Source organism: Aythya marila (genome assembly GCF_965140915.1).
Source record: "Aythya marila genome assembly, chromosome: 10".
Classification (NCBI taxonomy): Eukaryota; Metazoa; Chordata; class Aves; order Anseriformes; family Anatidae; genus Aythya; species Aythya marila.
In genome coordinates, this window is record NC_139051.1 from 10,603,447 (window position 1) to 10,616,303 (window position 12,857).

General features: G+C 50.4%; 1 protein-coding gene across 2 annotated transcripts in view; it reads right to left on the bottom strand.

Moving 5' to 3' along the window:
• Positions 1 to 2,870: 2,870 nt before the first annotated feature.
• The window catches only part of CHST13 (carbohydrate sulfotransferase 13), a 40,401-nt gene continuing 30,414 nt past the window's right edge, over positions 2,871 to 12,857 (bottom strand). For both annotated transcript variants that reach the window (XM_082768502.1, XM_082768501.1), the window contains exons 2-3: positions 6,734 to 6,816; positions 2,871 to 4,289 (exon numbers count right to left, since the gene is read on the bottom strand). In XM_082768502.1, coding sequence (XP_082624628.1) covers positions 3,444 to 4,289; positions 6,734 to 6,816 — 929 coding nt within the window. In that variant the 3' untranslated portion in view covers positions 2,871 to 3,443. The remainder of the gene's footprint in view (positions 4,290 to 6,733; positions 6,817 to 12,857) is intronic.

Genomic DNA, 12,857 nt, shown 5'->3' on the forward strand with positions numbered 1-12,857 from the left:
AACAGATTTTATATACATACTTGTTACATATGTATTAACTATTAAAATTATTTGCAATAACTCTATTATACATTATAGCATAATCATTATTTACACTGCATATGTATGCATGTCCACACACACACATAAAAGTGATGCTGTTCTTATTTTCTCCTTGCATCCCTGGGGCTTTGAGAGCTCCACAGCAGCTGCCAAGCATCGCTCTGAACCCCAGGGCCAAGCTGGCTCTCTCGGGGCTGCTTGTCCCCCAGCCCTGCAGCCTGTTTGAGGCCAGGGCTGGTAGGGTGGGTGATCCTACTGAGCCCCCACTGAGCACTGCCAGGGAGTACTTGCCCCATCTGTGAGAGGGGTTCTCTGTGACCCGGGGGTCTGAATGCTGTTTCATATGGCAACAGATGTGGTGCTTTTTTTTCTAAAAAAATATTATTTTTAATAGGCACTTGATGGGGAGGCGGAGGGGAAAGGAGGGTTTAAATAGAGTTTGCAAGGTTATTCCTTGCCCGAGGCTAAGCCGTGTGCAATTATTGCATCTCGCTTGGATTTTTCCATTTGTCTTCAGGCTCCCGTTGCTGAGCTGGGGTGACCTTGGCAGCACCGGCTGCTGCTGTCCCCTGCCCTCCTGCTTCTCCTGCCCCAACCCGCTGGGGCCACCAGGCTGGGTGAGGAGCAGTGCCCGGCCCCCTGCCCGCCAGCAGCCAAGCTTCTTCATAACGATGTCGGTGGCTAATTGTAGCCATGCTTGCTCTGGCATCTCTGCTCCTTTTTGCAGGGTCACCACAGCCAGGAGGGCCCAGCGGTGTCACCTGGCTGCTGCCAAACCCTGTGGTGTGTGGTCACACAGGTCGGCCACTGCGAACCCCAGTGTCACAGAGACCCTTCCATTTGGGACCCCAATAGTGCTCCAGTCCTTCATCTCCCAACCATCGTCTTCCTCCTGGACACTCTCCCTGCTCGCAGCAGCAGGGTGCCCTTGGGGTGGGAGGCGTGATGCTCAGCCCCCGTGTGTGTCGAGGTGCCACCGTGTCCCCATGCTGAGGCAGAGGAGTAAACAAAAATCCAACTCCATTTTCGAGGTGGCCTCGAGTCCCGTGATGCTTTCCCCTCTGGCAAGAGGAAGGGATGAGGTGGAACAGCTGGAAAACAAAAAGCAAAAACAAACAAAAAAAACAGCCGTCTGGCAGGCCTGCAGTTGTGCCCTGCTGTCGCACGGTGTCCCCCGAGCTCCATGCAGGCCCCGGCCTGCGACGCGGGGCTGCCCCGGGCTGCAGGCCGCAGGGTGGCCATTTTCTGGGGGCAGGCCGTGCTTCCTAAGGGGGGCTCTGGGCAGGGGGAAGACCTGAATTTGTTGGGGTGATGGTTGTGTTTTTTTCTAGAAAAAGCCTAAAAGTGGGTATTCCCCAATACGTGGCCCAAGTGATGGCCACCTCCTCCACCACCTTCAAAACACCACCATCAGACAAAGCCTTGTCAGACCCTCTCTGTCACACCAGAGATCCCAAAGGGGCTCCCAACCAGCCAGTCTGAACACGTGTGGGCAGCAGGAGACAGTCTTTGTGACTGTCCTTGCTGCTGCCTGTCTGTCCTTGCCACCGTGTGCCTGCCTATGCCACTCACCATGCTGTCAGCTTTTAAGAGCTACCTGCAAGTAGCAGTATTTTGGCAAAGAAATCCATCTAAAAATCCATCCCTTTATGACTCTGCATCTGACCCCGAGTTATGAATCATGATCAAAAGCAAAGAAGAGAGCTTGTGGCGACTTGAACAATGATTTTTTTTTATTTTCTTTTTTTTTTTTTCTTTTTTTTTTTTTCCCCCAAGCACAGGCAAGTGCTAACTGGGGAACGTGAGATCCTGAGTAAACGGGAGGGAGCCACTCCGAGCCCGAATGCTGCAGACGAAATTTGTTGCATCACGTCAGCTGTTTCTGTGCTTTGACTTTCAGCCAGGCAGAGAGATACTAAGGTAGCACGAGAAAGGCCATCTCTGCGCGAGCTCCAACCCACATTGGGAGAATCGGTCAGGCTGCCAGGATCACCAGCAGTTTTATTTACTTTTCTTTTGCAGTGCTTTCCTAAACCCACTGTCCAAACAGCGTAACCAAGGAGGGAATGTCAGCTGAAAGGGACAATCAGAGGCATAGAGCAAAAAAGGTTAAGACGTAGAAGCCGAAAGTTGTTAGATGAAAACATTATTTTTTTAAAAACAGTCTGAGCACACTGGGGTTTTATAAAACCTCCCATTGTATTGCACTAATAAGTCAAGTGCTCGCAGCTGAGCCAGCAGACACACACTACGGCAAATTCTATTACCGGCGTGTTTATTTACAAAGGCAGCCACTGAGCCAAAGCTGAACAGAAAAGGGGAAAGACTGAAATATGGTTTTAAAGAAATACAGCTCTTTGGACTGCTTGAATTTAAAGCCTTAGGACTGTGTCTGTCATTTTCTTTTGTGTTCCCCCCTTTTTCTTCTTCAAAAAAAAGAATTGTTTAAAGCTAGCCAACCAGAGGAGAATTTTCCACTAGGTGTCTCTGTCCCCATTTTTAATTCTTTATTTTTTCTGATGCACACGCGCACTCTCACAAATAAGCAGGCACACATAGACACGCTCCTTCTCCAGCCCTCCCAGTGCAGCATCACCTTTACCTCACCACTGCTCTCCCCTGCCCAGCACAGTTGCTCTCTGAGGCCCTTCCCAACCCCAGTTTGCCCCAGTTCAGCTCCCCAAAATGATTTTCTTCCATCCCTGATGCAACACAGCCATCCCAGTGCCAGGCTCTGGCTGCAGGAGCCCATGCCAGCTGCAAATGTGCTCCAGTCTCTCTGTTTGCAATATTTTTCACATCCTAGCCAAGAGCACGTGAGGAGGAGGAACAAAAAAGCCCTCCAGGCTTTGTCAGAGAGAAAAGCTGCTGCCTTCCCCAGTGGTGGGGGACAGTGTGGGAAGCTGGGGTGGAGGGAGAAGAACAAAGCAAAAAAAAAGAAGGTGGGAGCAATTTGAAACAAATGGAAAAACTTACATTAAATTATTGCTTTATTTCTGGTCCTATGCAAGTCTCTGACACACGCCATCCTGTCCCCCAAGTCCATGCCCAGTGAGGAGAAAGACCCAAAGGGATCCTGCCCGAAAAAAAGAGCCTTCCCCAAACTGGACCTACAGAGGAGTTAAAGGTCCCCGGACAAGGCAAGCCGTCAAAGCCAGCAGCCTCCTGTTCCCCCCAACATCTCCTGTTGGAGATGAAAGGGAAGGAAAGCTCCAGCCCCAGTGTTTTGTGAGGCCTCCTCCTTCCAGACCCTGCCTAAATGAGGCATCAGGATGTGGAGCAGACCATAACGGAGAGGGCACGGCGATGAACCAAGAGATCAGCTCAGGGTCGGAGGAGAAGATTTGTGGTAAAATGAGAGTTACCCAGCTCTCTCCCACCTCTCTCCCCCAGCCCCTGCCTCATCGGATGCGGAGGTAAGAGGGGATGGAGTAATTGAAGAGCAAGTAGTCCATTTTGTATAAATTAAAGAGTCTCCTTTGGTAGAAGGGGCTAATGTCCTGGAAGAACTGGGCTGTCATGTCATCTGTCGTCCTCGTGGTCTTGGACGAGGATGGGAACTTGACAGTCGTGTCGGCCCCCACCAGCTGGAGGATGTAATTGGCGTCTTCAACCAAGGTCTCATACTTGCCCACCACGTCGTAGTGGACAATGCAGGGGTGGCAGAGCGAGTGCACTCGCTCCCAGTGTTCATTGAAGGGCTCCTCCCGCTGCGTCCGTGGATCCAGCAGGTAGTAGACGAACTCCTCGAAGCGCACGTCGTCCCCGCGCTCCAGCGCCCTGTCGCTGGGCTCCTGCCGGTGCCGCCGGATGATCTTGGTCCCGTAGCGCTTGTGGAAGGCCGTGTTGTAGCTGCGGGTGAACTTGTTGCGGTACGCCGAGACCAGGCGCTCGAAGGGCTCCCGCACGAAGATGAACTTGAGGTAGCTGCGCAGGCGGTGGTTGATCTCGGGGATGCTGTATTCAGAGAGGGTGCGCAGGTTGGATGAGACATGGGCCTCATTGGCAGGGATTTCCAAAGGGTCCCGGTACTTGCCTTGCCCCGTCAGGACCATCATCACCCGCTTCCAGTTAGTGCAGGCCACTTTGGGCACGTAGCAGTAGAGCAGCCCGTGCGTGTCATCCACCACCAAGTGCCGCAAGTCATCCGGCCGCAGGAGACGCCGCTTGCGGGTGTAACGGCTGCAGACGTTGCTCAACAGCTCGCGTCTCTGCTGGTGAACTGCCTGCAGCGACGATTGCTCCAACTGGGGAGGAAAAAGAGCAATGGTCACCAGCTCACCCAAACCGACAGGGATCTATGTACAACATCAGGCTCACAACTGTTCCCATCACTTCCCCTTCTCTGTTTTTTTGGAGGGGGCTTCCAGGGGATTTCCGTGGGCTTTTTGGGGACAGCGCTGACTTTGAACTCAACTTGCTTTGGTGTATTTAATGCTTGGACCCGCTGGGGCCAAAAGAGAGAACAAAATGTGATGAGGAGCAAGATGAGGAGACAAGAAGATCAGGAGTGCAGAAAGGGGCATGAAACAAGTCGTGTTATAGCCTCTCCCCATGCTGGCTGATGAAGCTGTCTTACACCAGTTTTGGGACATGCACGGGCCCCAGTTGAAATCCCCCTGCAATCTGGAGGCGTCCTTTCCTGTCCGGGTTTTCATCAGAAACTCCAAAAATGTCAATCAAATATCTGGGGAAGGAAGCCATTTCCAGGAACTCAGAAGAGGAAGGTCCCCTCCTCCTGCCTGCTCCCTCTGCCTTTTACAAGCTGCGGCTGGGAGATTTCATGCTCAGCCCCAAAGCCACTGCTGGGAGCTTCCCAAAAGCCTCGTCTTAGCCGCAGCCGCTAACGGTCTCGCCATCCGTTCCTAACCCAGGGTGGCTCTGACCCTACAGAGCTGTTGCTTTAATGCCATGCAATAATACCGTGTTGCAAGACATCCATGGCTTTCACTCTGAGCCACGCAGGCATCACACAGCTCCACAGCATTGTCCCTGCAGTTGGTGCGTCCCACTTGTGGCCACCACACAATGAAGGGCAAAGGGCAGGCCACCTCCTTGGTGTCCCCATCCTCACTGCTGACAGCTGTCATTGATTTTAGGAGTCACCACAGTATGGGAGAGGCAGTGCTGCGTGGCTTGGGCTTTGTAAAACTCTTGCCAGGATCTGGGGTGCTGAAGCAAACCGCTCACACCGTGCATGATCCAGCAGAGCCCTCACCTCCAGGGTGGCACTAACACCAGGGCGAAAAGTTCCTCCTGCAAAGGACGAGCCAACGGACTCTACCTGCCTCCAAGAGATGATTTTGACATTGTTGGCAACTTGGATATGAAGAGCACTGGATCTAGGGCGGCAATGATCATAGCTAAAGAGGTGTTTTCATGGTACAACTTGCTACAGAGCCAAACTTTTTGGTAGAAAATTCTCTTGCTGGGTTTTGTTTGGAAGCTGCCCTCCACCTTTTAAAAATGGAAATGCTTTTTGCAAGTGCTAAAAAAAAAACACAGACATTTTAATGATCTGATATTTTTTTCAGGTGTTTTTCCCTGCACTTGCATAATTTAAAACTATAGGGATGGATAGACAGACAGACAGACAGACAGACACTGTCTGCAGGCATGGCAACAAATAAATGTGACTACTTTTCAGCAGCCGCCCACTGGAATAAGTGCATGTCTTTCAGCTAATTCAGGGCAAAATTGCTCCCTTCTTTCCCTTCCTTTTAAAAGCCAGAGAAATTAAGCATCACTTTCAAGGAAATAACACCAGGACATTCCAGCAGGATTAGGGTATGCAGGCGTCATGGCCAAAGACGTCCGCATTTGCCATTTTCCCCAGAGCAAATGTAATTCGGCTGCTTATAGACGTGTAAGCACCACCCCGGGCTGGAACACAAAGCATTGAGCATGGAAAGGGACCTGGCTCCGCTGCAGCAGCGTCCTGCATGGGCAGGGACCCACCAACACCCTGCATCTCGGCAGGTGCAGCAGGTGATGGAAAGGCCCGAAATGTCCCAGGATTATAAACCTGTCATGACCCAAACCAGCTTAACATACATATTTATGTATATGCATACATAAATATACGATAAACATGTGTGTCTGTGAGTGTATAGATATACATATATATCTCTCCCAACAAAGAATCATACAATATTATATATATCCATATATAATTATCCTACATTACATTATAACATATTATATTATAATTATATATAAGGGATGTATTATACTGTATTATATTATATATAAGGAACTTATTATATTAATTACATTATATTAATTATCATACTATATTATATATAAGGGACCCACAAGGATCATCATAGAAGAAGCTATGAATGATGAGCTCAGGAAGTCCAGCAATGATGCTCTTGCCTTGCCACAATGACCCAGAGTTTCCTCTGACGTCTCCAGATGGCAAAACCACATGGGTTTCTCATCATGGCTCAGCCCACCAGCACTGAATCCATTTATCCCAATTCCAGCAAGGGCCGTAAGCAGGTTTTGAGCACCAACTACCCCCTAAAGTGGCACGGTCTTTTCTTTTGGACACAGCCAGAGGTTTGGGCGCGTGTCCTTGGGTGGCTGGCAATGGCCCAGTGCCCATGAACTGAAGGGCTGGGAGAAGGGGTCAAACCCTGCCACCCTTTCCTCCTTCACTCCCATTTCCCTCGCCCTGTCCCCTCACCTGGTCACTCTCATATAGGGCTTGGAGCGGGCTGCGACCGGCCTTCCCCTGCCAGGCTGTCCTCATGGCCCCGTCTTCTGCAGCTGGAAAAGGAGTGAGAAAAATCAAGAGGGTCAGAGGGGTTGGGCACTGCTTCCCTCACCCCCTCTGGTGATGCCCAACCCAGTGGTGGGGGCCGTATCGGGATGTGGCAATGTAACCCACACAGAGATGAACCCATTTGGCTCTGGGGAAAGATGCTCAGCTACAGGGGAAGATGGGGAAGATGAGCCGATGAGCCTCTTTTTTTTTTCTCCATCACTGATACTGTTTTTCCATTGTTACTTCTAGGTTTTAGCCAACCTGAATGCAGCAAATCCAATCTATTTAATTTGGGGCCAGTTCTCAAATGCTAGCAAGATGTTAAGTGGACTGCAGAGTCTTCAAAGGCTGGATTTTAGTCAAAAGAAAGGGCTGATTTATATGAAATTAAAAACCGCAGCCACCAGCACAAAATTTATGTGGTATGGGACTTCTCACTAATAATAACAATTGTCCCTCCCCCTTATTTTTCAACAGAGTCCACTGTTAGGGTGCAAAAGGTCCAGAGATCCTTTAAGCAAATGACAGGCCATACATAAAGACAGCAGCTTGTTACGATTTCAAGAGCAACCGGGAACAGCTGGCCCCATATGCACGCGGGAAGTGCCGCTGCATGCCGGCTGCACTGGCCGGGGCACGCCGGGCTGGGAGTCTGCATTTCCAGGCTCTGTAATTAACACCACGATAATTAACAGGCAACTCGGTCACAAGTTTCACCCAGTTTTAAGGTCTTATTTGCTATTTTTGATTTTTTTCCCTATCCAACCAGTGACATCCCCTTGAGCATCTGAAGACGCAGACTGCCACCCAAGCATCCTCGGGGCTGCTCTGACGCCGGAGGGCTACCTGTGGCAGCAGATACCTTTTTCATGTGCTTCTATTTTGCCTAAATGAAAACCACCCCAAAGTCACCCAGGTATAAGCTCATCTTTACTCCTTCTTTGGGCTGTAACAGGGGGAAATGCCTGGCTGGCCTCACAAGATTTCATCACCAGCACATGGTTGCTTGCGTGTCCATGGGACGCACCACTTCCCGTGGCACCGTACGGTGACTCAACGAGGTGCTGCTTCTTCCTCAACACCCCGCACCCGTTACCCCACAAGAGGGGGAAAGGGCATCTCTGCTAACGAGAGATAAGTGGAAAACTCAACGTTCACAGCCCTGAGCTGGGACATCTGCCCCAGCAGCTCCCAGTTCACATTTTCCAGCTCTGCTATCTGCAAGCAGAAGGGAGCGAGATCAGCCCTGAAAGCTGTGCTCACTGCGTCTCCAGGCTGCCAGCAAAGAGCACTGAACTCCAGTCCCTTTCCCTGATGGGGCTGACAAACTCCTGTTGGTGTTAATGGTGTGACCCCACTGAGGGCTGCCTGCAAGAGTCACACACTGCAGGCACTGCGCCTGTGTTTAGCAAAAGCAACCTGGGGGCGTTTGTTTTTGTGGTTCACACGTGCATCACCCAAAACCTGTCTCATGGGAGACATAAACAAGCCCAGGGTGGTTCAGGCTGACCCAAAGCCGCTGGAAACAGGCTGTATGGGGTTACAGAAAAAAAAAAAAAAAAAAAAAAAGGGAAAAAAGAAAAAGGCTTGCTGCTCCCATGCAGCTGGAGGAGCCCAGCAGTGCTGAACACACACAGCATCTCAACAGCTTCTGCTCTCCCTGCCCGGGGCTCTCGCCAGGGCTCAACCACAGGACATCTCCTTGCTCAGAGCTGTCTGTGCTGCTCGCAGCGTCCCAAAGAGAAAGGGAAATTGCGCACGGCTCGGCATGGCACTGTGTTGCCCTCCCATCCTTCCCAACTGGAACACAAAGCCCTCTTCCCCGTCCCAACCACCTCACCACCTCAATCCCATCCCGTGGTTTCTCCCCATCCTGTCCCCTACCTGCTGACCCCGTCCTGTCCATCACCACCCAGTCTGACAGGCAATGACTTGCCTTTGAGCTCCAGGGGATCTGCAGCTGGCTGGGCTGCATGGCTGGAGAGGAAACCTAATGTGTAAGTGGGAGCCTGGGGAACGGCTCGGCTCGGTCTGTGCCTGTTTCTTCTATCAGGTTTGGGATGCAGCCTGGGCTGTGAGGAGGAGGGATGAAGGGGGCAGATGCACAATGGCCTGTACGTGTCCTTTTTCTTCCACTCACTTATGCTGAGATGGAGTCAGCCACCCCATCCCCTGCACTGCTGGCTTACCCATCTTTGGGATGCTCCTGGGACTCCAGGCAGTTTGGGAAGGCCAAGGAGTACTGAAATATATGGCAGCGTTGAGGCGGGAGGATCATCAGAGCAAATTAATAGTTCGTGCTGCATTTTGGCACCACGGCCCTGAGTACAGCAGGATCTTCCATCATGGGGGAGCTGCCAAGATCTCTGCACGCTGGCTTGCCTCCTGACTTTATAGCTTGTTATGAGGTTCCCAGATTCCCCCGCATGCGATGGCAATCCTCAGAAATTTAGTATCACTGTAATTGCGTCTGTAAGCAGCGATGTCAGTTAGCCAAGGTATATCCAGTTTCTAGAGAGGAGAAAATGTCACTCCCTGGTAACTGCTGGATCACCACTTGGGTAACAGATATGAAGACAGTGTATGTCTTTTATCCAAATCAAAATGTTTCTCGCTGGGATAGGCAGAAAACTACCACATTCACCCTTTGCATCCTCAAAGCATGGGAGCAGCAGTGATGTAGAGCAAGGGAGGGAAAGCCCCATGCTAAAGCAGTTATGCTGACCAGAAATCACTGAATAAGAGGAGCCTGAAAAGCGGCTCAGGCACATTTTGGAGCCTCCTGTACTACAAATGCTTTCAGTCTTTCCTTTGGAGGTTGGAAAGACAACACACTCCCTCCTTCCTTCCCTCTGCAGCCCAAAGTTTTGTGCTAGCCCATCGAAACCAAGGCTATTTTCTTGCAGTGGTGTGACATCAACACCGCAGCGGGATCTGGGCTTCAAATGGCTTGCCAGCTCTCTTTGGAAAAGGGAATGGATTTTAAATCTGTGACTATTTAGGTGTACGAGCTGATTATGAAGACAGTCACTCATGTGTGAGATGAGGGAAAGACTGCATCATGTCCATCCCAGGCTTCTGGAAGCACTAGCGAAGGAATTTGCTGTTTTGGCTGCAGGGACTCTTAATTACGGAAGGAGGTTCTCGGCGACCACAACAGCAAATCCAGAGCCTGAATTCAAGATTTTGGCGAGCAGACAGGATTCAGGCAGTGACAAGCCTGCTCCTCTGACATCAGCATTACCAAAGCTCTAGGAAAGAGCCCGAAGGAAGGAAAACGATTGAAAATGTGGGTACAAAGCTGGAGAGGGGAATAAAATGCAAGATGGCAGTTACTGAGTGCAGCTTACACCCATGCAAGCCGAGCTGCCAATAAAACAAGCAGTTTCTGTAGATTGAGCATATGTGGTAGATAGTCACCCAGATGCAAGTAAAGCATGAGATATGACCTGCCACAGGAAATAAGTACTTCTTCTAGAGAAGTTTAAAAGGGGAACTGTAAGGGTCATGAGCAGCTGGAAAGCAAGCGGTGCTTAAAGGGAAATATTGGGCAGAAGGTGGATATCCAGCAAAACATCTCTAAGATTGACTTTGGGATCAATACTTCAGGAATGAGCCTGACATAAAAACAGAACGATAGCGATGATGGACAAAGCACGGAGAATGGCTGCCATGGCAGGGAAAGACTGAAAGACCAAACAGGGAAATTGAAGCTTTGTCCTGGACCAGGGGAGCAAGAAATACAACAGAATTTAATTTCACCATGCTGGAATTTAGCAGTTTCTGCTACTTGGCTGCTGGAAGTGGCAGGAGGTCCCAGATGCATTAGTTCAGGGCTATCAATTGCCAGTGTGACAGTGATAAAAAAAGCAAATGAATTCCTGAAACGTATCAAGTGAGGTATTTGCCACAGGAGAAAAAAAAAAAAAAAAAAAAAAAAAGAAGAAGGAGCATGAATACCATTATCCATAGCATCGTCGACCTTCACTTGCAGCACTGACAGCTCTGCTCCCCTGGGACCAAGGCAGCTGCGGAGCTGCGGAGAAGGGCAGCGAGGTGACCGGGCTGTCCCCTGGCAGCCTGCAGGGGCTGGGATGGATGCTGCCCTGGGAGAGCACCAGCAGGAAGGGGCAGGAGGTGTTTCGGGTGCAGGACACCTTGATGCCCACCTGCTCAGGAGCCAAACTGCATGGATAGGAGGTTTGGAAACCCCGGGGTGGTGGGATTCTGGCTGGGAGGAATCACAGCTCCTTTTGGGGTGGAAAATGAGCTTTTAGGGGTTTTTCCAGCTGGGCCCTGGAGCCACAAGGAGCCAAAAACTCCACGCGTCGTCTCCAATCCAAGATGTTGGAGAGGAGTGAAATCTGCAGATGTGGTGACCTCCAGCCTGGAGGAGTGAGGAGCGAGCACGTGAACCTGCACGTGAGTGCGCACCCGAGAGGCCCCAAAGAGTTAAACCTGGCCCTGCCACTATCGCCCCGCTCTGTCGCGCAGCCCCAGCTTCGCTTCCTGTTGTGTCTGTGCAAAACCTAAAAAAAGAGAAAAAATAATTGTGCTGCCTGGCCACCCGAAATGATCAGTCTGGGCGTTAATTACAGCCTGCAGCTCCCTGCAGGGGAGCGGGAAAGGCGTGTGTTCGTGCTGCAGGGAGCTCTCGGGGCAGCCTTTTTCATACAATGGGGAAACAACACCCAGAGCTCCACAGCTTGAAGGGATCAGCTTAAAACCACTTGCTTCAAGTCACGCTGCCAGTCATTGGAAGAGCCAAAAATTAGGAGCTGGGTCCCCTTGTGATAAACTTTGCTGTTTCTGACCCCTCGCTGGTTCCTGACACAATGGGGCAGAGCAGGACCCCACTGCAGCCCTGCCGTCTGATTTAAGACAGGACACCAAGACTGCATTATTCAAAGCCAAATCCTAGCTGTGGCCACTGACGGCTGAATCCGTCCAATTTTCGATTTTAATGTCCAAAAGGAAAAAAGAAAAAAAAAAGTGAGAGAGGATGAAAATAGAGCTTGGCATCAGCAGTGGTAGATCCAGCAGTCTGAGCTCTGTTTTCCCTCCCAGTTTGATACCAAAGCCTGGGACACACAGCCTGTCTGAAGATGGACCAGGGCACAGAGGCCAAGAAATCGCATGTGGAAGCAGCAGCCGAGCCCCTGGGCAGCGGCCCATGGTCTGTGCAAAGAGCCCTGGCTGGAAGGATCAGAGCTACTGGAGCCAACAGGGCTGCAAAGAAGCGAAGCTTAGTTCTAGGAAGCTCTGGCCTTTATATTTGGGCTCGTACTGATGGAGAACACATTTTCTCTATTTTCACCTAAGCACAAAGGCTGCCCGTTGTTTTGTGCCTTTTTTTTTTTTTCTCTTTCTTTTTTATTTTTTTTCCCCTTTTCACAAAACAGTGGTGATCTTGAATACCAAAATCCCAACTAAAGCTCCAGACCCACTGACCTGATAATGCTGAAGGTTATAACCACTGATGGAGATGATGACCAAAGTAGTGACCCTCTGCTTTCCTGTGTGCTGCATTCAGCTGTGAAGTGTGGCCATTCTGGCACACATATCCTTCTGCACCTTCAGAGCTAAGGGAGCCCCTCTGGGAATTAAAACCCAAACCATTCCAATTTTTGTTCTTACAGGAAGGTTTTGGCTTGGGAACACCAATTTTTGGCTTCAGCAAAGAGGCTGAATCCAATCTGCTTAGCTGTCTGTGACTACTCAACTAAACTGCAGCTAAAAAGCTGGGGATATAGGCAACGGAGGCTGAATTAAATAAAACACTAGAGAAGGAAGGAAAAGAAATCTATCTGAACCACGTCTGACTTGTTTAAATGCACCCTTCAGCACTGTGAATTCAGACACAGCCACCTCTGCTGGTGTTACAGCTGGGCTTCGTCCATATCTTCACCCCCAGCACCAGCTCAGCAGCTCTCTGGACCACCCCAAAAACCTTAAGTCTGCTTGAGCATCTTCTCCACCGAGTTTGAGGAGCCCACACACCCCCATCCCCCTGTCACACTACTGTCACACAGACAACACCTCC